Genomic DNA, 20080 nt, shown 5'->3' with positions numbered 1-20080 from the left:
AAACCTGAAAGTGAGTGAGGGTGGAAGCAGGGAAACCAGTTAGGAGGATCCTGCAAAATTCCAGGCAAGGGGAAGCCTGGCTTGGACCTGGGCCGTAGCAGTGGAGATGGTGAGAAGTGGTCAGATTGTAGATTTATTCTGAAAGCAGGGCCTATAGGATTTGCTGACAGATTGGAGGTGGAGTGTAAGAGGGAGAGACGGGCTAACGGTGACCTCAAGGTTTTTGGCCTGAATAACGGGAAGGATGGAGTTGCCGTTCACTGAAATGGGGAAGATGGAGGAGTGGAGTGGGTAGGTAAGAAATTTGGCGCAATGCAGGCTGGCTGAGGTTTGGATGGGAGGTTCAGGCTGTAAATAAAATTTGAGTCTCTCAGGTCAGGTCTTCAGCAGAGCCTGAGACGGATCCGAATGCATGCAGTTTATTGTGGGGCTGTATTCAGGAGAACCTGTGAAAGCCTCCGTCAGTCAGCCACTGACTGTACCTTTGGGGGAAGGGGTGTGCCTTTGATGGCAAATAGCTTGGTCAACTGAGGGCAATTCTCAGGAAAAGGGACTGGGCGATTGGCAGCCAATGGGTGCAGTGAGGGGGTGGGGGCAGGGATGTGGGTACTGGCTCTGTGAAGGGGATCTGGGTGGAGCTCCACAGTGCCCACCACTGAATCATCAGCGTGTAAAAGGTATTTAAAGCCGTGAGGCTGGATGTGGTCCCCTAGATTGTATGTTTATATTAAGAAGCAAGAGAAAAGGACCAAGGACAGAGCCCTGGGGCTCTCTGGGAAACGAGAAACCCACCAAAGAGACTGAGAGGGAGCCACCTTTGAGGTGGGAGAAAACCAGAAGGGGTGGTGTTTTGAAATCTGAGCTTTCTTTATTCAACCTTGTTCCCTCCAATAGGGCACTTAGTCTAGCTGGGACCCTCCAGGAAAGGAAGATGGAGGAGACTGGCACAGCATTTGGGAGACAGGACTTGTCCCACAATGGCATGGAAAGGAATGAAAGGAGATAGAATTTTGGGTCTTTAGTGTAATGATGATTAATTGGGGGTGGAAAACTCACATGTTTTTGCTTTTCCAGGCTTTCTTTTCTCCCCATCTCACTATTCCAACCTCGGGTCTCAGATGTATCCTATTTCTCCTGCACTACCCTGCTTCCCTCATCCCCTCTCTCTTGAGAGAACTTCCTCTTTTATCTGCACAAGAATCCTCATGTCAAGTTCTCCTTCTAGGGTACCCAACTCAAGACAATAAGCTACTCCTATGGCTTTGACTGAATTTGCCCATGTCAGCAGAGTCTGCACTCCCAGGGGGCTGTGTGGTCAAAGGAGTCAGTGTTATTGGCATTATTGATGGCTGCGCTTGTGTCCACAGCAGCTTCCCAATCAGAGCACCCTCCAGCCCAGTGATGACTCAGATCCTATATGGCTTCTGCCCCTGGAATCCTGGGTCCTCCTTTCTTCCCTCACCCCACCCTCTGTTTCACCAGAGAAACTTCCTTTTGAAATCAGTGGGGAAGAGGGTCATAGGGCAGGACCATAAAGTAGAAGGGGACCCAGGGAGGGGACGCCCTGCCCTAGGATTCCTGAGTCAGTGGAGGTAGTGCACTCAGCAGCTGTTTAACTCTCCTCATAGCTCCTGGCTGCAGTTGTCCTTCCTAGCTGTGCAAGAAAATGCAAGGAGACCACCATGGGGACCAGGCTGGGTTGGGCGGTCTGACTCACTCCACCTCTGTGCCTGCAGAGCTTCCATTTGGTCCTCTTCCTCTGAGCCTGGGGTGAGCTTTTGGTGGATGACTTTCCACACAGGATTGAGTGGTGGTGGTAGGGGGCATCCTCATTCACTCTCTGAAGCTGGCCTCTTTGCACTGGGGATTGAAAAGCACCTCCATCCCCATCCTAGCAATGTCCCCTGAGGAAGAAACAGTGGGGACAGTATGATCAACATGGTCAGCATTTTTCTTTGAGAAGGCTGTGGATCTGAGTTACTAAATTTTTTATTTCAAAGGAAACCAAAGCAACCTTTCAAAAAGAAAAAAAGGGGGTCCAATTCCTCCAAACCTACCATGAAACCCCAGTGTTCAGGCTGCGCTCAGTGACCTCAACCCAGCACCTCCCTCCCTGAGCGTGTTTCTTGGAGGAGCCTAGAGAATGCCTGGATTGAGACCTCATGGGTTCAGTATCAGCCTAGCCTGTCTTTTGAAAAAACAAACACATTTGTAAGCTTTGTGGGAGTTTCCAGACCCAGCCTAAGATGGCCTGCTTGCCCTCTGACCCACGGCATGGAGCCCTACAGTTGCTGTGCTTTCCTCAGGCTGGTCCACCCAGGGAGGCTGTCTACCACAGGGATGGGGGGCATCTGTCCAGCTCCAGTGCCACTCAGGCAACCCAGGCAGGGGGCACCACTGGGAAGGGTCTAAAGGCCACCCTTTGCAGCCCCTGTTAATATTCAGACTACATTAGCCTTGAAGGGCTGAGGAGAGGTTTGTACGTACACAGGTTTAAAAGTGACTAATTGACTGAAATTTCGCACATACCAACGTATTCAACATACTAATGTCTTTCTGAGTTTTGAGACTTTCTAATTACAGCCACCAGCCTGTTGTGCTCACCTCCGGGATCCAGGAGAACCACTGGGTACGTTGACCACAAAGGCCGCCTTAGGAAATGTTGCTTTTAGTTCTTACTAAGGGAATTTTAAGAGCACAAAAATTTTATTGAACAGAAACTCAGTGGCAAACAGAAAATGATTTGTTAGATTGTCAATGGGAAAGGGTTTATTATGACTGCTGGTGGAATAAACAGTGGCGGGTTTCTGCCAACATTTATGGAAATAACGTTTTTAAGTTTTCAATGTGAGCCGTAAACCTAAGCTACTTCAGTTTTTAAAAAATTCAATACTTAAACTGTGGGGAGAAGGTGGATGGGTGCCAGAGAAAACATTCTCATTTAATAGTGTTTGCACATGGAACTGCAACAGAGTTTGTAGCGAAGCACTGAGAAAACCCACAACTAATCCTTCATCGCAGCTGTCTGAACTCTTGAGCATCTGCCATCCCCCAAACAGCAACTTCTTTTTTCTGGGGACTCCAGGCCTGAATGACCTAGTGTGGAGAGTTTAAACTATGTACAAGGGGGGGAGAAAAAGGAAAGGAACCTTAAATAAGCCTCAGCCAAAGGTTTTGTGCATTGGACTTCCTGTGCCTTCAGGCGGGGCAAGGCTGTTCCCCACCCCATCCCCATGGCATCTCCCTGAGCGGGAAGACACCATGACAGCCCAGCTTTGCCTTGACTGACCACTCCTACCCCCGAGGTAAGAGTCAGGCATGGCTGTGGGATATAGCGTAGTAGAGTGCTTTTCTCTAGGGCCGGCATGTGAGCCACCATACCCTAGCACCTAACTGCCCCCCACCCCTCAAATATCTGGCTTTGGTGGCTCGTTGAGTGAATGAGTGAGTTGGCTCACTATCCTCTTGGGGCTGATAGGGTAAGATACTGGTGCCTCATTTTCCAGAAAAGAATAGCAAGGAATTAAGCAATCTGGCCAACAGATAGGAGAGATTGATCCCAGAGTTTTATTGCCCACTTTAGGGTGGCGGTCAGAAGGCCAAACTATAAACGTTGTTGCTGATGTCTTTTCCACCTTGGGCTAATGCAGTGTGTGCAATCTCATGCTTGTGGGAAATCGGAACTTGGAAAATCATCAAAAACAAAGACTTTAAAAAAAATCACATTAAATGTCTTATTTTGCTTATTCTTTACTGCTTTCTTTCTCTATCCACTGGATGGGACCATCTTAACCAGCCCTAGTCATTCTAGGACACGTTACAATGAACTCAGTTTTCTCAGGTCAGTGAGATTTCTGACATTCATCTAGCAAAGCAGAACCCTACCCCAAAGACTCGGATCTCCCATAGCAGGGGTGCCCCTTGCTGGCCATGGGTGTGCCGAGGGCTTTTCAGGAGATATGGGCTCATTTCTCTCCCCAGGGTGGTTATCTTCCAGAGATCTGGGATCCAGTTAGGAAAAACATATGGAATCCAGGGCTTACTTGGATCTGATGAGCTGGTCCCTCACTGCCAACGTCTGAGAAGTGGCAGAATATTTACCATTGCAAACAAGGATGAAAAACATCTTCAGGCATGACTGTCAACAGCTACCGTGCTCCATGCATGTCACTGGAAGGCAAGCAAGGAGAAAGAGAAAAGAGTAGAAGGAGGCAGGTGGAAAGAGTGAGGAACAAATCAGGGCAAAACAGAGATCCATGAGATGGAAGGTCCAAACATCAGCTGTTTGAAGAAAAGATGGACACAGGGATTTTGTTGATGTCAGCCCAAGAATTCCAGAGGATATGGTGGAAAAGTTTGGATTGAGGAGGAGTGGCACTGTAGGGAATAAGAATTTGCACATTGATGGATGCCTTAGGTCCAGATCCCTTGAAGCAAACCCTTGTGCAAGGGATGGAGTACTCTCAGGAGAACGGCTGTGAGGGAAGCAGGAAGGAGCCAGCAAGGGTGTGGTCTCATTGGACACCAGCCTCAGCCTGATCCCACAGGAGCTGCGGAGCATGAATTACACCACAGAGTTGTCCCCACCTTGAGGCAAGAAGGCTGGCTTTTTGTATGCTCCTGTCGGTTAGTCCTTGGCTGCAAGCTGCCTTGGGAGCATAGATGGTGGGCCTAACTACTGGGTGAGGGAACTCCCACTAGATCAAGGTCAATCTGGGTGAGAAGGGTACACTTACACATTTGTGAGCATTTTAGCAGCCAACAGGGCAGCTGGAGGATGGGTTCACCTGCCCAGTGAAGCCGATCTGGGCAGGCACCAACAGTGTCTACAACATTGGGTGGCTTGGGAGGAGTCATGCCTGGTGTTCAGAGGTAGAAAGGGACATATGGCAGACGGGGTTGGTGCTGATGGTCTCTGAGTTGGATTTCTCCATTTGCCCCTCCACATCTCTTTTCCACTCTGCCCTGTGCCCCAGGGGCCTGACCCCTACGGTCGACATTCTCTGGGTTCCCTCACCTCTGACTTCCAGTTACCCGTGGGATGTGCTGGCAAGAAATTGCAAGGTGAGAGAAGAGGTCTAGGTCTTTAAAATCCCTGCCTCCTCTGGGCCACAGTTGGACAGTGGCTGTGGTCTCGAGACCCATGATCCTGTCCCACAGTGCCTTCCCTATTGCCGAAGCTCTGGCCCGCTTACAAACAGCCCTCCACCAGCCCTTGATGGTTCTGTTAACTCTCCCCACACTTTTATGACTAGTCCCTACATCTAACCCTCTTTAATTACTCCTTTGATTGTCCTATCAGTTAGGAGAAGGGAGGCAATCAGTTCTGATCTCTTAGCGAGGGCTTCTCAAACTTCACCATGCATACTCATCACCTGGGCCTTTTGTTAAATGCAGAATCTGAATCCGCAAGTCTGGGGTGGGGCCTGAGACACTGCACTTCTGAGTCCAGGTGGTGCCTGTGCTGCTGGCCCAGGAACCACACCTTGAGTAGCAATAGCAAGGTCCTGGGCTTTTTGTTGAGGTGAGGGGTGTGGTCTCTGGTTGGGGTGAGGAAGAGGGAGGGAGGGAGGAGAAAGTAGGAGCTCTGGGGACTTCCCTGAAATCCTGCTGCAGGAGGTAACATGCCTGAGAGTTAGGCTTAGAGAGGGCCGTCTTAGATATAGCAAGTATTAAGACACTATTTTCAAGATTACTAGAGAACCCTTTAAAAAAAAAAGACGATCATGATACGCCCAGATATAAAATACGTTAAGCAACTCTTTGGGGAAATATTTATTTATTTTAAATATCTCAGAAGCTTTGTGTTACTGGATCCCCCCACCCAATTTTCATGAATATTAAACATTTACCAGTCTCAAAACATGCTTAATGACATACAATTTAGGTTTACAGTGTTTTAATCATTCCCTTTCTACATGCATTTTTAACTTAGATTATACCAAATCAATAAAAATTTAAAAACTGATGTGTTGGGTCTATTTTGCAGTTCATGTCTATAAAATAATACATTTATATGTATTAATGTATTTGTAATAAATTTATTAATACGTTTGTATTAATAATACCTATTTTTGTGTTGGTATTAGGTCAATGTTCTTGGGTTATTACATAATAATAGTTGATAACACGATCCCAATGTTGAGAAGGAGGTTATTTTATATAGTCACAAATAGAAAAGTTATCTTGTAATAGATTAGAAAAGAATCTAATTTATAAATATATACAGTCTCTGGCTTTTATTCTTTGTATTTTGCTTTGGCTACATGCAGAAAGCATTTCATTCCTATTGTTCTAGATTTCATCTGACACATAGGTATTCCATTTGGTACCTTTAGGCCTTCGTTTTACTGACTAACGGGGACGGGGGTCTTTGATTTTGCTGTACCAACTTTATAGCTACTTAGCCTATTATTTTTCCAAAGCTTGCACCAAAAAAGAGGTGGCAGGGTAGAAAACATATTGCGAGAATTCTTTTTTTCCTTAGGTAAAACATCACCAACAATTTTCCCATTGTAAAAAAGTTCAGGATTTCTCTCATGCTACAAAAAAACACTTGGACTCTTAGACTGTCTTAAAATAAATGTACTGCCTTCATCACTTTTTACTGCTGAAAACTATTTCAGAAAAATATGATGAGTTTTTTTTCTGTGCCATTACACAGGAGACCATTGGAGATGGTATTTCGGCAGCTTCAAATGCTACCTCAGGTACACATTGTGATGCCTGATTTCCGTGCAAGACAAGCCACAGGTGTTACTCATCTTCGGTGCCACTGGAACTTCAGTTGGCCTCAAAGCACAAAATTTATGTTATCATAAACCAATGGTTCTCAAACCCGAGTGTGCATCAGAATCACCTGGAGGGCTAGTTAGAACACCGATAGCTGGGACCAACTCTCAGAGTTTCTGCTTCTTAAGTCTGGGGTGGAACCAGAGAATTTGCAGCTCCATCAAGTTCCCAGGTGATATTGGAGCACTGGTCTGAGGACCGCACTCTGAGGACCATTGTTGTAAACAAGCCTTGCTGAGTCACCATAAGCTGATCTGGATGCTATGAAATGGGTTGCTCAGTAGCCAGGATGAATCCATCCTGGACTCATGCTGTTTCCATAGAGCTCACAATTGCCAAAATAGAGTAAAGAATAGATTGGCACAGGTTTCATATTCCTTTTTAATTAATCTGCTTCTCTATCAAGTAGGTACCCATAGATATCCTACTCCTTTGGCCCTCTTAAAACATTTTTTTTCCTCCCATGTCATTCCCTCTTACTGGAGTTCAGAGAAATGGTTAATCCTGAGAGAGGAAACCAAGGACTGAGTTTTGTTAGTCCTGGCAAAAATTCTAAGACATTCCTAGGCACAGACTGGTCAAGGACAACTAGGCCACTGCTTCCGAGAGGAAATGGTGCTTACTAGTACAAAGCCAACCTTGTTTTTAAAAAAATGATGGGCTGTCCCACAGAATGGAGGGAACAGAGGTGGATGTGTGTCCTGCCCCTCCTCACTTCCCCTGCAACAAAATGTCAGTCTTAAATTCTCTCCAGTTTCAACAAACAAAGAGAAATCTCAAAGCTTCTAGACTATGTCCTGGTTCTTGGCTCATTTGCCCTCAGCAACATCACAAGATTAAAAGGAAATAACCCATTATTCTTCTGTATCCCACTCCCAACAAGTAAATATCTATATCCTAAATAACACTGCTCTCAAATGCTCCATTTATCAAGCCTATTTCAAAAATTTCAGGTCATGGAGTCAGTAATTTTTTTTTTCTTAAAAAAGGAAAAGAAGACAATAGTTTGATGAAACAAGAGGTGAGTTTTGACCTGACGTTGGAGTTAAGGCCCAAGCACAGGTCTGGGATTAGTGCAATACATTCCAGGGCAGATGGTTGAGGAGATATTAACGTGCGTGATGATGCCACCAAAGCCTTCCTGCCCTGCCAGGTGCCTCCAGAGATACTTCTCAGTCTATAAAACAAACACCTGAGAAAAAGATGAGCCCTACTCCACCTGTTTCATGCTCTAGTGAATTATCAGTGTTTATCCATGTGATGTGTCACAGTTTCTTTTCCTCCCAAGTGGCTTTGGGAGAGCCCACTCCAAAGGTGGCTAGACTTTCTCCATCTCAATCTGCTGGTGGTAGTGCCGAGCCTGCCGCTGGCCAACATTCAGCTTGTACACGGAGCTCTTGTGCTGGCACCTGCGGTAGCCCCACACTGCTCCCACACCTGCCAGGAGCAACAACAGGCACAGGACAGTGACAACCGTGGCGATGACGGGGCCTCTGCTGAGGCTGGGACACTCATCCCCTACACACGGCTCCAAGGTTGGAAGAAGCTCCTCACTGGCACCTGGGCCGGGGCCTTCTTGTCCCAAGAAGTCCTCAGACAGTAGGTATGGGAAGCTATCCTGGACCTCAGGAGCAGTGGTTTCCATGGGAGTCTGGGTGGCCGCCATAGCAGTTGAGGGAATGTAGTTAGGCATCTTCTGGACAGCAGTTGTTACAGTCTCCAGGGTAGAGCTGGTGAGTTCATAAGGTAGGGTAACCACGGGAGGCTTCTCTGTGGCAAATCTCCAAGGAACAGTTGACTGGTACTTGGTGGTCAAGTCACCATCCCCCTTGCTGGGACCCTCAGTTTCAGACACATTCATGGGTCTGAGAGCCAAAGCTTCTACATCTAGTGTTTGAGATAGGACAACTGAACTACGGGTCATGTCCTCACTTGGTATGAGGGTGGTACTTCTGGGCTTCTTAACTTCCACAAGAATGGGCTGATTGGGAGTAACTAGAATACTTTCTTCCAGTCCTACTGACCCGTCCCCCTTATCCCCATCTTCCTCCTCTTCTGCCTCTTCTGCTTCTGTCTTCCTCCAAGCCCCATCGGTCACAGGGTAGCCATCTAACCAGGACCCATCGCTGCTGCTCACCATTGGATCCCCTGCCTTGCTGTCATTGCTGCCCACAAATGGCACTGAGGGACCATCAGTGCTGCTATAGATCACCTTGGTTTCAGGTTCACCCGGAGCCAATGTTATCCCACTGTGGTCTCCAGCAGGAAACTGCTTTTTGGTGTCATCATCTATCTCCTTTTCCAATTCAGGCTTGTGGAAGGTCTCACCAGGAAACCAGAACAAGTACTTCTGGTTTAGTTGGGATCCTGGCAGGTCTGTGGGGACACTGCTCCCAGCACTGGGCAAGCCTGCAGTTGGCACAGAGGCTGTATCCCGGGCTATGTTTTCTCTCCTCACAGAAATGGAGACCAGACGGTCCTGCTTCGGAGCCTCCTCAGAGGCCTCTCCCTGACGCCCATCCTTCTCCGCCTCTGTCCGGGAGTCCTCCATGAGCTCTCTGAATGACACGGATCTGTCATCAGGGAAATTATCTTCATAGTCAATGTGTGCCTCAGCCTCATCTGGAAGGAAAGAGGGAAAAACCTCATTAGGTCCAAGGTCACAGAGCCAGTGTAGATCATAAGAAAGGGAAATAACAAGCATAAGGACTGGAACAGAGGAAATAAAACTGTCATTCACAGATGATATGACGGTGTATCACAGATAAACCCAAAGAATCTACACAGAAATGGTTATAGTTAACATGTGAGTTGATCAAGGACACTGGGTCTACATTCTATATAAAACATCAACCCTATTTATATATACCAACAATAAATAGAAAACAAAAATTGTAAAAGATGCCATTTCCCATAGCATAAAAAAAAATCAAACACCTAGGAATAAATCTAACAAACTATGTGTAAGATTTCTACATGGACTGGTACAAAATATTGCTGAGCAAAATTAAAGAAGACCTAAAGAAATGAAGGCATATACTGTGTTTGTGTAATGGAAGCCTCAAAATTGTCAAGTTGTCAGCATTGTCCAAATTGATCTATGCAGATTTAATAGGATCCTAATAAAAATCTCAGACATTGACAAGCTGATGCTAAAATTTATGGAAATGCAAAGAGCCAAGAATAGACAAGGCAATCTTGAAAATGTAGAAAAAACCTGGAGGATGTACATGACAAGATTTCAAGATTTAGTTAAATTGGAGTACTTTTCAGACTATGGTATTGGCACAAGGATAGATAATTGGATTACATTAAGTTTAAGAACCTCTGTTCATCAAAAGCCACCATGAGGGAGTTAAAATGCAAGCCACAGAGTTGAAGATATTTGCAATACAGATAACCTCCAAAGAGTTCGTATCCAGAATTTATAAAGAACTCCTACAAACCAATAATAAATAAGCAAACCATAGAAAAGTTGGCAAGAAACTTGCATCAGTATATCAGAAAAAAGATATTTAAATAGTCATTAAACATAAGTAACGATGCTCAACCTCATTAGTCATAGAGAAATGCTAATTATAGTGATAATGAGATACCATTACAGAGCCCCAGAATGGCTAGAATTAAACAGACTGCCAATATCTAGTGTTAACAAGGACGTGCAGCACTGCTGGTGGGAGTGTGAACTGGAAAAACCACTATGGAAAACTGTCTGGGCATTGATACTAAAATCGAACATATGCATGTTCCATGGCACAGCAATTCCACTCCTAAATATATACTCCACAGTAATGTGTGCACATGGGCACCAAATGACATGCACAGAAATATTCATAATAACCCAAAACTGGAAACAATTCAAATGTCCGTTAACTGCAGAAGTGATTCAACAGTATGATATAGTCATACAAAGAAAACCTGTACATCAATGAAAATGAACCAGCCACTGCTTCCCACAACAACATGGATAACTCTCGCAGCCATAGTGTTGAGCAGCAGAAGTCAGTCACAAAAGAGCACATTCTGTTTGATTCTATCCATATAAAGTTCAAAAACAGGCAAAACTAATCTATGATGTTAAAAGTCAGGACGGTGGGTACATGTGGGTAGGAGAGAAGGCTCAATGACAGAGTCTGGGCACAAGCAGGGCTTCTGAGATACTGGCAAAGTTCTACTTCTTGACCTGTGTGGTGGCTAAATTTCTTTATTAGGGGGGCCCCGTGGCCAAGTGGTTAAGTTTGCATGCTCCGCTTCAGCAGTCCAGGGTTTCGCTGGCTTGGATCCTGGGTGTGGACATGGCACCGCTCATCAGGTCATGCTGAGGCAGTGTCCCACATGCCACAACTAGAAGGACCCACAACAAAAAAATATACAACTATGTACTGGGGAGATTTGGGGAGAAAAAGCAGGGAAAAAAAAAAAAGAAGATTGACAACAGTTGTTAGCTCAGGTGCCAATCTTTGGAAAAAAAATTTCTTTATTATTATTATTTCCATGTTTTAACAACTAATAAAGGTGTATACAGTCTGTACATCAAGGCTAATCCTTGTCCTTCAGAAAATTTCTTTCTTTGATAATTTATTCATCTGTTCCCTTATGATTTGTATGGATGTTATAATTAAGTAAAGATGTTATCTTTTAAAACACTGATTTGCTCTTTGTAAGACCTCTGAGTCATGAAACTATACTGTGAAGTCTTCTGAATCCAGCTGAGTAAGAAGGAACAGAGGCCCCAGAGTTAGGAGCCCAGAATGTAAAGACAGCTGGACGAGATGAGAATCACGCTGGTTAGGAAGGTGTCTAGGAGCTCATGTCCTCAGAAGAGGGCAGCCTGCTGGGCTTTCCCATCTCTCAATGGTCTTTGAAAGTCAAGTCCTACTGGAAGACACACATAAGTATTAAACAGAATGGTTCTCTAAAATATTGTGATATAATAAGAAATGTATATTTGTTCCCCGTTTCCGGTACCGGTTCCTGGTACAGACCCCTAAAACACTTGGGATTGCCCAAGTGATAGGAGCATCTTCTGTTATTCATAACAAGCTTCTTTGACCATACTTGAGCTTATGTTAATGAGGTTACGCTTGGTGGCCCCCTAGATAGCTTCAGGATGGGGGCTGGATTAGAGGGTTGAAACTTTCAGCTCCACCCCCAGCCTCTGTGGAGGGAGAGGGGCTGGAGATTAAGTTAATCACCAGTGGCCAATGATTTAATCAATCATGCCCATGTAACAAAACCTCCATAAAACCCCCTAAACTACAGGGTTCAGAGAGCTTCCAGGTTAGTGAACACATCCATGTGCCAGGAGGATGCTGTACGCCAAGTTCACAGGGACAGAAACTCCTTCCCTCAGGATCTTTCAACCTCACTCTATGTACCTCTTCATCTGGTTGTTCATCTGTATCCTTTATAATGTCTTTTACAATAAACTGGTAAATGTGGGGCCAGCCCCATGGCCGAGTGGTTAAGTTCTCGCGCTCCGCTTCTGCGGCCCAGGGTTTGGATTCTGGGCGTGGACATGGCACCACTCATCAGGCCATGTTGAGGTCGCGTCCCATGTGCCACAACTAGAAGGACCACAACTAAAATATTCAACTAGATACTGGGCGGATTTGGGGAGAAAAAGCAGAAAAAACAAACAAACAAACAAACAAACAAAACTGGTAAATGTAAGTAAAGTGCTTTCCTGAGTTCTATGAGCTGTTCTAGCAAATTGTTGAACCTGAGGAGGGAGTTGTGAGAACCCCTGATTTACAGCCAGTTGGTCAGAAGAAGAGGTGACAACCTGGCTTGTGATTGGCATGTGAGGTGGGGGCAGTCTTGTGGGACTGAGCCCTTAATCGGCGGGGTATGCACTAACTCCAGGTAGGTGGTGTTAGAGTTGAGTTGAATCGTGGGACACCCAGCCAGGGTCCGGAGACTTGGAGAATTGGCTGTTGGTGGGAGGGCCTCCCCGCTACCATCACATTTAATGTCAGAAGTGTTCTGCAGGTAGAAACAGATCTTACTAGTTTCCCCCCACTTCACTTTGCACCCTGGAAAGCACAAAAAGCAAAGAGCTCCAGAACCAAGGTCTGATGGAATGCTGAGGGGCCGTGTGGTGTGTTCCTGGGCCCTGAAACTGGATTAGTGGGCATGTGGTTTATTTCTAATAAGACTCCATATCTTGCTTATTTAATAACTTGCAGAGTTATAAATAAATTTAAAAATCCTTTCTGATATGCTCCTAAAATTTAAGCCCATTTACATTGCTTGTGTCCTCGGACAAAAATGGAAAACAGTAGATAAAGATGAAACACCTCTGATAAATGTCAAATGCATATATGTTTTATGCTTAGAAAAAGACAGCTCTGTATTTATTTCAGGAGACCCTTCCACCTCATGATGTCCTGTTCACAATCCCCAGATAAAAACCATATCAGATGGCTGGACCATTCTTGTGAGCCTCACAGAATTCAAATACAGCCTCCCAGGCTACGCTCACTGTTATGTCACACTGCCTTATTCCGTCTTCCACCATCATTCTAAGTACTACATTCATCCACTCCTTCCCTCAACAAACTTCACTGGGTGCTGACTATTTGTCTGGCACTTCTAAGGCTCGGGATCACCAGTGAACAGGACAAACGGTCTCTGCTCTCATGGAGCACGTGGGACAGAATTCCACAGTCCTGAGACCTATCAGGTTGAACTGCAAAGCTTTTGTGTATACAAATTCTCACCCAGCATGCTGAATATACGTTAGGTTTTGCATTTAAGTACCAGCCTTTCTTAAGAACACAACAAAAGAAACAAAAGCTACTATGACAAAACTTTTCCCTTAAATTTATCCAGAATATATAGACAAGGCATACTGAATCCGGCTGGAGATTTAAAAAGGCCGTAACTTGGGGCCAGCCCGGTAGCGTAGTGGTTCACGCACTCTGCTTCAGTGGCCTGTGGTTCGCAGGTTTGGATACTGGGTGCGGATCTAGCACTGCTCATCAAGCCACACTGTGGCGGCATCCCACATAAAACAGAGGAAGATTGGCACAGATGTTAGCTCAGGGCCAATCTTCCTCACAAAAAATAAAAAAATAAAATAATAAAAAAGGCCATGACTTAAATCTTTGTCTTTAAGACAATGTGGTAGATTCTTTGCTTGCACATGTGTGTGTACTGATTAGCTGTGATAGACTGATTGCAAAAATAGCCAAATTCTCTGCTCTTCCTTGTGCTAAGTCCTTTTGTAATGGATCGTGTAGCAATTCCCTGCAAGAAGGGCTGCCTATCTTTCTATCTTGTGAATCTGGACTGGCCTTGTCACTTGCTTTGATCTAGAGAATACAGTGAGAGCCTTGCATGCTTCTGCTCTCTCTCTCCCGCTCTCTCCATCCTGGAACCCTGCCAGTTACCATGTGCACAAGCCTGGGACAGCTTGCTGAAGGATGAGAGGGAAACTGTCCCAACTGAGGCCATCCCAGACCAGCCAACTCCAGTCTACCTGGGAGCTGACTACATTCACCTGAGTGAGCCCAGCCAAGACCAGGAGAATGATGCAGCTGATGCCAGCCCAAACCACTGACACACAGAATTGGAGCCAAATGAATGATCGTTGTCTCAAGCCATTAAGTTTTTTGGGTGTGGTTTATTATGCAGAAAAAGCTAATTAATAAATTAGCAATGAGCTGCACGAGGGCAGGAAGCGAGACATTGTATCCCTGGGGTGGAGGAGTGCCTAGCCCATTGTAGGTATTCTTACAGGTATTCTTGAACCTGTGAAAGAATCAATGGCCCTGGGAGGGAAGGGAGGGGAAAATCTGCAATATCTTGTCAGACCCCAAGATTCTCCTCATTGCTGCCTCATAAGCGCTCAGAGCTAAGATCTATTTCCAGGCGCACAGTGCCCTCAAACATAAGAGGACTACAGACTCATTTCCAAATTGTGAGGAATGAATTACTTATGATGATAATCTCTCATAAGACCCTGAAGACCCTCTGAAAAGATGCCATCGTTGAAGGACTACTTGAAGACACAGACATACACACGAGTGTGCATTACACACACACCTCTCACATGCTGGTGAGCAAATTAGTCCACAGCCTGGTCCATGAGAATATATACTCTCTTCCCAGCCTCTCCTTGGTGCCCCACCCCCACAGTTTAAAAGCACACCCCAGGAGAACTCCCTCCCCACGGCTAGCAGATTCGTCATAATGAAGCAGGGAAGTGATTCCTCTCTGCCAAAATTTAGTCCTAATACAAAGAAATCTGGAACTCCACACACCTGACAGGTCATTTGGGCCCCAAATTCATCATATCCAATTTTTTTTTAATTACAAAAAAGATTGTATTCTATGGCATTGCAGAAGAAATTATTTTTACAAAACAATATACATTTGCCATTTGTCTCCCAGAGGTTCTGCTCTCAAGGATGAATATGCCAGTGTTCTCGGCTAGAACACAGTCCCCTTTCATGACGGGGAAAGGCAGGAAGCAGGTCTCTCCAAGACCATTTCTCCCTAAGAAGCATTCACCCACTTGAAATCGTAGGCTATGACCTCATGCATGATCGGCAATGGAAGGCCTCTTACCACATGTTATTTTACAGGGAGTATTTCTTTGTTGCCTTATTGCAGCCCTAAGACACCAAACCATCAAGAGTCCACAAATGGTTCTGTTTTATTCCACAGAACTTTAGTCATCTCTGGTTAAATTCTGACACTATATTCATTTTCTTTCAGGTCATCAACTGTAGCTCATTGACCGTTGGGTGTAAATAAGCTAAAGGAACCAATATTTGCACAGAGTTTTGCCAAACGGAGAGCCGGCAGGGAGCCCAGGTCAAGGTGAGCAGCAGAGTGGGAGTGCTGCCTCACTATTCTCACACACCATCTTCTTGTAATCACACGCAGATGCCAAGACTGATATGGCCCATGGGTAAACAGAATTCTACCCAAACAACCAACAGCTAAAAAGAAGGGTGAGTGAGGGATACGCACAAATCTTCCAGCGCCTCGCAGTTTTTGTTGCCTTGATGTGTCCCTGTAACCTCTGCTCTGGCTTCTTCCCAGTGTCTCCTCCTCACACCCCATTTTCCATTTCCATCAGCTCGAGTCCTATGTGCTTCTATGTTCTTGCTCCTTCTGATTGCCTGTCCTCTGTTCTGCTTTCTCCTTCTTCCACCTTATCACTTACATTCCAGACCACTTGAGTATGTTACCAGGGGGCATAGGTGAAAAAAATCACTTTATCATCAGGGTAGATTATATGCCACAATGAAAAATATCTAAGTGTTCCAATTGAAACTGTATCACATTTTCTCTCCCCTATACTTATCAAAACATGGAAACTCCACAATAAATTTTTACAAATGTGCTCACACATACACACACACAACTAGGCATGTTGGATATGAATTTTAAAAGTTGAGGAAACTATACTAAACATAGAAAAAAAATTTTACCAACAACAACCATGCATGGAAAAGGGAATAATGTATTGCAGCAAATTTCAAAAACTGGTTACCAAGAAGAGAAAATAGAAGATTCTGGAGTAGAATAGAGAAGGGCAGCATTGCTCAGCTCCTAACCCACTTCACCCTTTGAAAACTATGGGGGAGTCAACAAGTCCCAGAGAGAAGCAAAGAAGGTGGAGAGAAACAGCCCAATAACCAGCAGGGCCGACTCTGCCTGAGAGAACCCAAAATGCCAGGACTGCACATTGTGCAGGTGAAGTAAACCCTGATATAGGAGATTTTTAACAACATTTCTGAAGAGAAAGCAGAGCCCAGATATTTTAAAACACACAGATAAACAAACAAAAGTAAAACGACATACCACTTCAGCTGAACTGTCCCTTCCTGCTACTGTTCCCTCTTTTGGGTGAAGGGAAGACACATGTCAGGGGCAAAGAACCGAACTCAGAGGAAACAAGAATTTAAGGAACAGAACGAATTCTTTACAAATGCTTCACACTACAGAACTTAAGAAAGTAAGTGGAAAAAAACAAAAGCTCAAAGGCAAGGTGATAAAACAACAGAATGTTATGAAAAGGGTGATTTTAAACTTCAGGAATCACACTGAGGTCCCATGTCACATCATGACAGAACCAGAAAATAAATTAGAAACTGCAAGGGATAGAACAGACTGAGAATTTTACAAAACAGAAAAAGACCTGAAGGGACATGTTCAAGAATCACTGCAAACCTCAACAGAATAAATTCATAGAAAATTACACCGAATTCAAACTGCTAAAAACCAGACAGAGACACTTAAGAGCAACCAGTGAAAGTGGACGTATAACCTGCAAAAAAGCAACGAGACTGAACGCTGACTTTCCAAAGAAACAATGAAAGCAGAAGACAATGTGATGATATCTTCCCAGTGCGAGAACAGGCCTGCCAACCCAGAATTCTTACTCTTTGAAAACACCTTCGACGAGAGCTCAGAGATGCAGGAAGGAAGGAACGATGAAACAGGTACGTACAGAGGGGCAAATCCACGTGAATACTGACTGCATCAAACAACAAGTACACACACACACACACACACACACACACACACACAATAATAACTCAAACACCTGACAACAGCATAGAAATTGGTAGGAGGTAAATGGGGTCAAAATGTTTGAAGGTATTTAAATTGTCAGGAAATGGGGAAAAGTATTAATTTATATTAGACTTTGATAAGTCAGGGATGCCTGTTATAATTTCCAGAGCAACCACTAAAAGAAGAGTAAAAGAATGTATTAGAATGCAATAAAGGGGGTAAATGTAATTATTTTTAAAATGCTTAATCACTTCAAAAGAATGCAGGAAAGCAGAGAACAAAGAATAAAGAACAGATGGGACAGAGAGGAAATGAATAAAAAGACTAATTTTAAACCCAAATCTATTGATGATTAAACGTAAAATGAATTAATGCTCCAATTGGTTATATGGTACTTATAAGAGATTTACTTTAAATATAAATATACAGAGAAGTTGAAAGTAAAAAAATGAAAAAAATATATATACCATGAAAAGACTAACCAGCAAAGAAGACTTTAAAGCAAAAAACATTACTAGAGATAAAGAGGGGCATTTTCTAAAGATAAATGTTCCAAATCACCAGGAAGATAGTAAATTCTAAATTTGTATGTACTTAACATAGCCTCAAAATAGATGAATCTAAAGTATATGAACTAAAAGGATAAACAGATAAATCCACAATGATACAGCTGTTTAAACATCTCTATCATTAACAATTAGAACAAGTAGACAAAAAGGTAAGAATATATATCTAAAAAACTTAATTAATTAATAAATTTGACCTACTTGACATGTATAGACCACATCCAACAACTGTAGAAAAAACATCCTTTTCAAGTGTGTATAGAATACTTTTACAAAATTGACCATAAAAGAAATGTCAACAAACTTTAAAGGATTAAATCACACATATGTTCTCTAGCCTTGGTGAAATCAACTTAGAAAAAAAATTACTAGGAAATTCTCATATGTACGAATATTAAGCAAAATATGTCTAAATCACTCATGGGTCAAATGAGTAATTACAATGGAAATTTGAAAACATTCTAACTAAATAATAATGAAACTATGACACATCAAAACTTGTGGGAGGCAGCAAATGCCGTGCTCATAGGGGAAGTTACAGCTTTAAATACCTATGTTAGAAAAGAAAAAAGGCTGAAAATCACATTGATTTCAGGAAACTGGGAAAGGAGGAGTAAATTAAACACAAAGTACAGGAAGGAGATTAAAAAGAGCAGAAAATTAATGAAATAAAAATAAAACATACAATAGAGAGGATCAACACAGCCAAAAGCTGGTTTTTTGAAAAAACTAACAACATTGATGAGTTCTTAGGAAGACTAATTAAGAAACATTTAGAGAGAACAACAAATGAAAACACCAGGAATAACAAGCATCTTTCAGATATTAGGAAACAATAACAGGATTCTATGATAAATTTATGCCCCTCAACATTAAAAATTGTGATGAACAAAATCCTAGAAGAATGCAACTTACCAAAAGTGCCACAAGAAGAAATAGAAAAATTTTATATGCCATTAACTATTAATGAAATTGAATCTCACTACACCCAGAAAACTTTAGACACAGGTGGCTTTGCCAATAAATTCTATCAAATATTTAGGAGGCTAATTTCAATTTTATACAAACTCTTCCAGAGAACAAAAAAAGAGGAAATACTTCCCAACTTATTTTATATATCCAGTGTAACCTTGGTACCAAAGCCTTGGCAAGGACATGATAGAAAATAATACTGCAAACCCGTCTCACTAAACACAGATGCAAAAATCATAAATAAAGTGTTGACAAACTGAAACTAGTAATATATTAATATCGGTAACCTGAATAATTAAGCAATATATTAAAAGGATAATACACCATACCAGTTTAGGTTTATCCCCGGAACTCATGATTGGTTTATTTGATAAAAGGAGTTTCAGAAAAGCATCTGACAAAAGTCAACAGGATAAAAACCCTTACAATTAGGAATATAAGAATATTATGGATATTGAGATATTGAATATTGAGAATATTGAGGATATTATGCTAAGTGAAATAAGTCAGTCACAAAAAGACAAACACTGTATGCTTCCACTTATTTGAGGTATCTAGAGAAGTCAAAATCAGCGAGACCAAGTAGAATGGCGGTTGCCAGGGGCTGGGGCAAGGGGGCAAGGGGAATTATTGTTTAATGGGTATAGAGTTTCAGTTTTGCAAGACAAAAATGTTCTGCAGATCTGTTTCACAACAATGTGAATATGGTTAATATTATTGAACTGTACTTAAAAATGGCTGAGACGGTAAATTTTGTGTTGTGTTTTTTACCACAATTTTTAAAAAAGTAAAGGATTAATAAATTAGACTACATTAAAATTCTACTCATCAAAGATACTATGAAGAAAGTGAAAAGGCAACTTACCTAGCAGAAGATATTTGCAACAAATATAACCTCAAAAGTTCTGGTATCTAGAATAATATAAAGAACTCCTACAAATCGATATGATATAAATGGACAACCCATTTATAGAAATGGGTAGAAAAAGGGGCAAGAGAATTGAATAGGCAATTCACAAAAGAGATATTCAAATAGCCAATAAACATATGATGTGTCCAACCTTATTAATAATAGGGCAAATTCAAATTAAGTGATATTACAACCTCTACATCAGAATGCTAAAAATTAAGAAGACTGACAATACCAATCGTTGGTGAGGATATGGGGCCCCTGGAACTTCATAAACTGCTGGTGAGAGTGTAAATGGGTACAACCA

At 43.0% G+C, this 20080-nt stretch overlaps 1 protein-coding gene across 1 annotated transcript in view; it reads right to left on the bottom strand.

Annotated features, from left to right (window-relative positions):
• Positions 1–5765: 5765 nt before the first annotated feature.
• Positions 5766–20080, bottom strand: part of SUSD5 (sushi domain containing 5) — a 58925-nt gene continuing 44610 nt past the window's right edge. Inside the window, exon 5 of the mRNA XM_014851832.3 lies at positions 5766–9414. Coding sequence (XP_014707318.1) covers positions 8111–9414 — 1304 coding nt within the window. The 3' untranslated portion in view covers positions 5766–8110. The remainder of the gene's footprint in view (positions 9415–20080) is intronic.

The sequence above is a fragment of the Equus asinus genome, chromosome 21, assembly GCF_041296235.1.
Source record: "Equus asinus isolate D_3611 breed Donkey chromosome 21, EquAss-T2T_v2, whole genome shotgun sequence".
NCBI classification, from domain to species: domain Eukaryota; kingdom Metazoa; phylum Chordata; class Mammalia; order Perissodactyla; family Equidae; genus Equus; species Equus asinus.
Note: the sequence above shows the minus strand (reverse complement) of the source record. Positions and strands in the feature narration are given on the sequence as shown.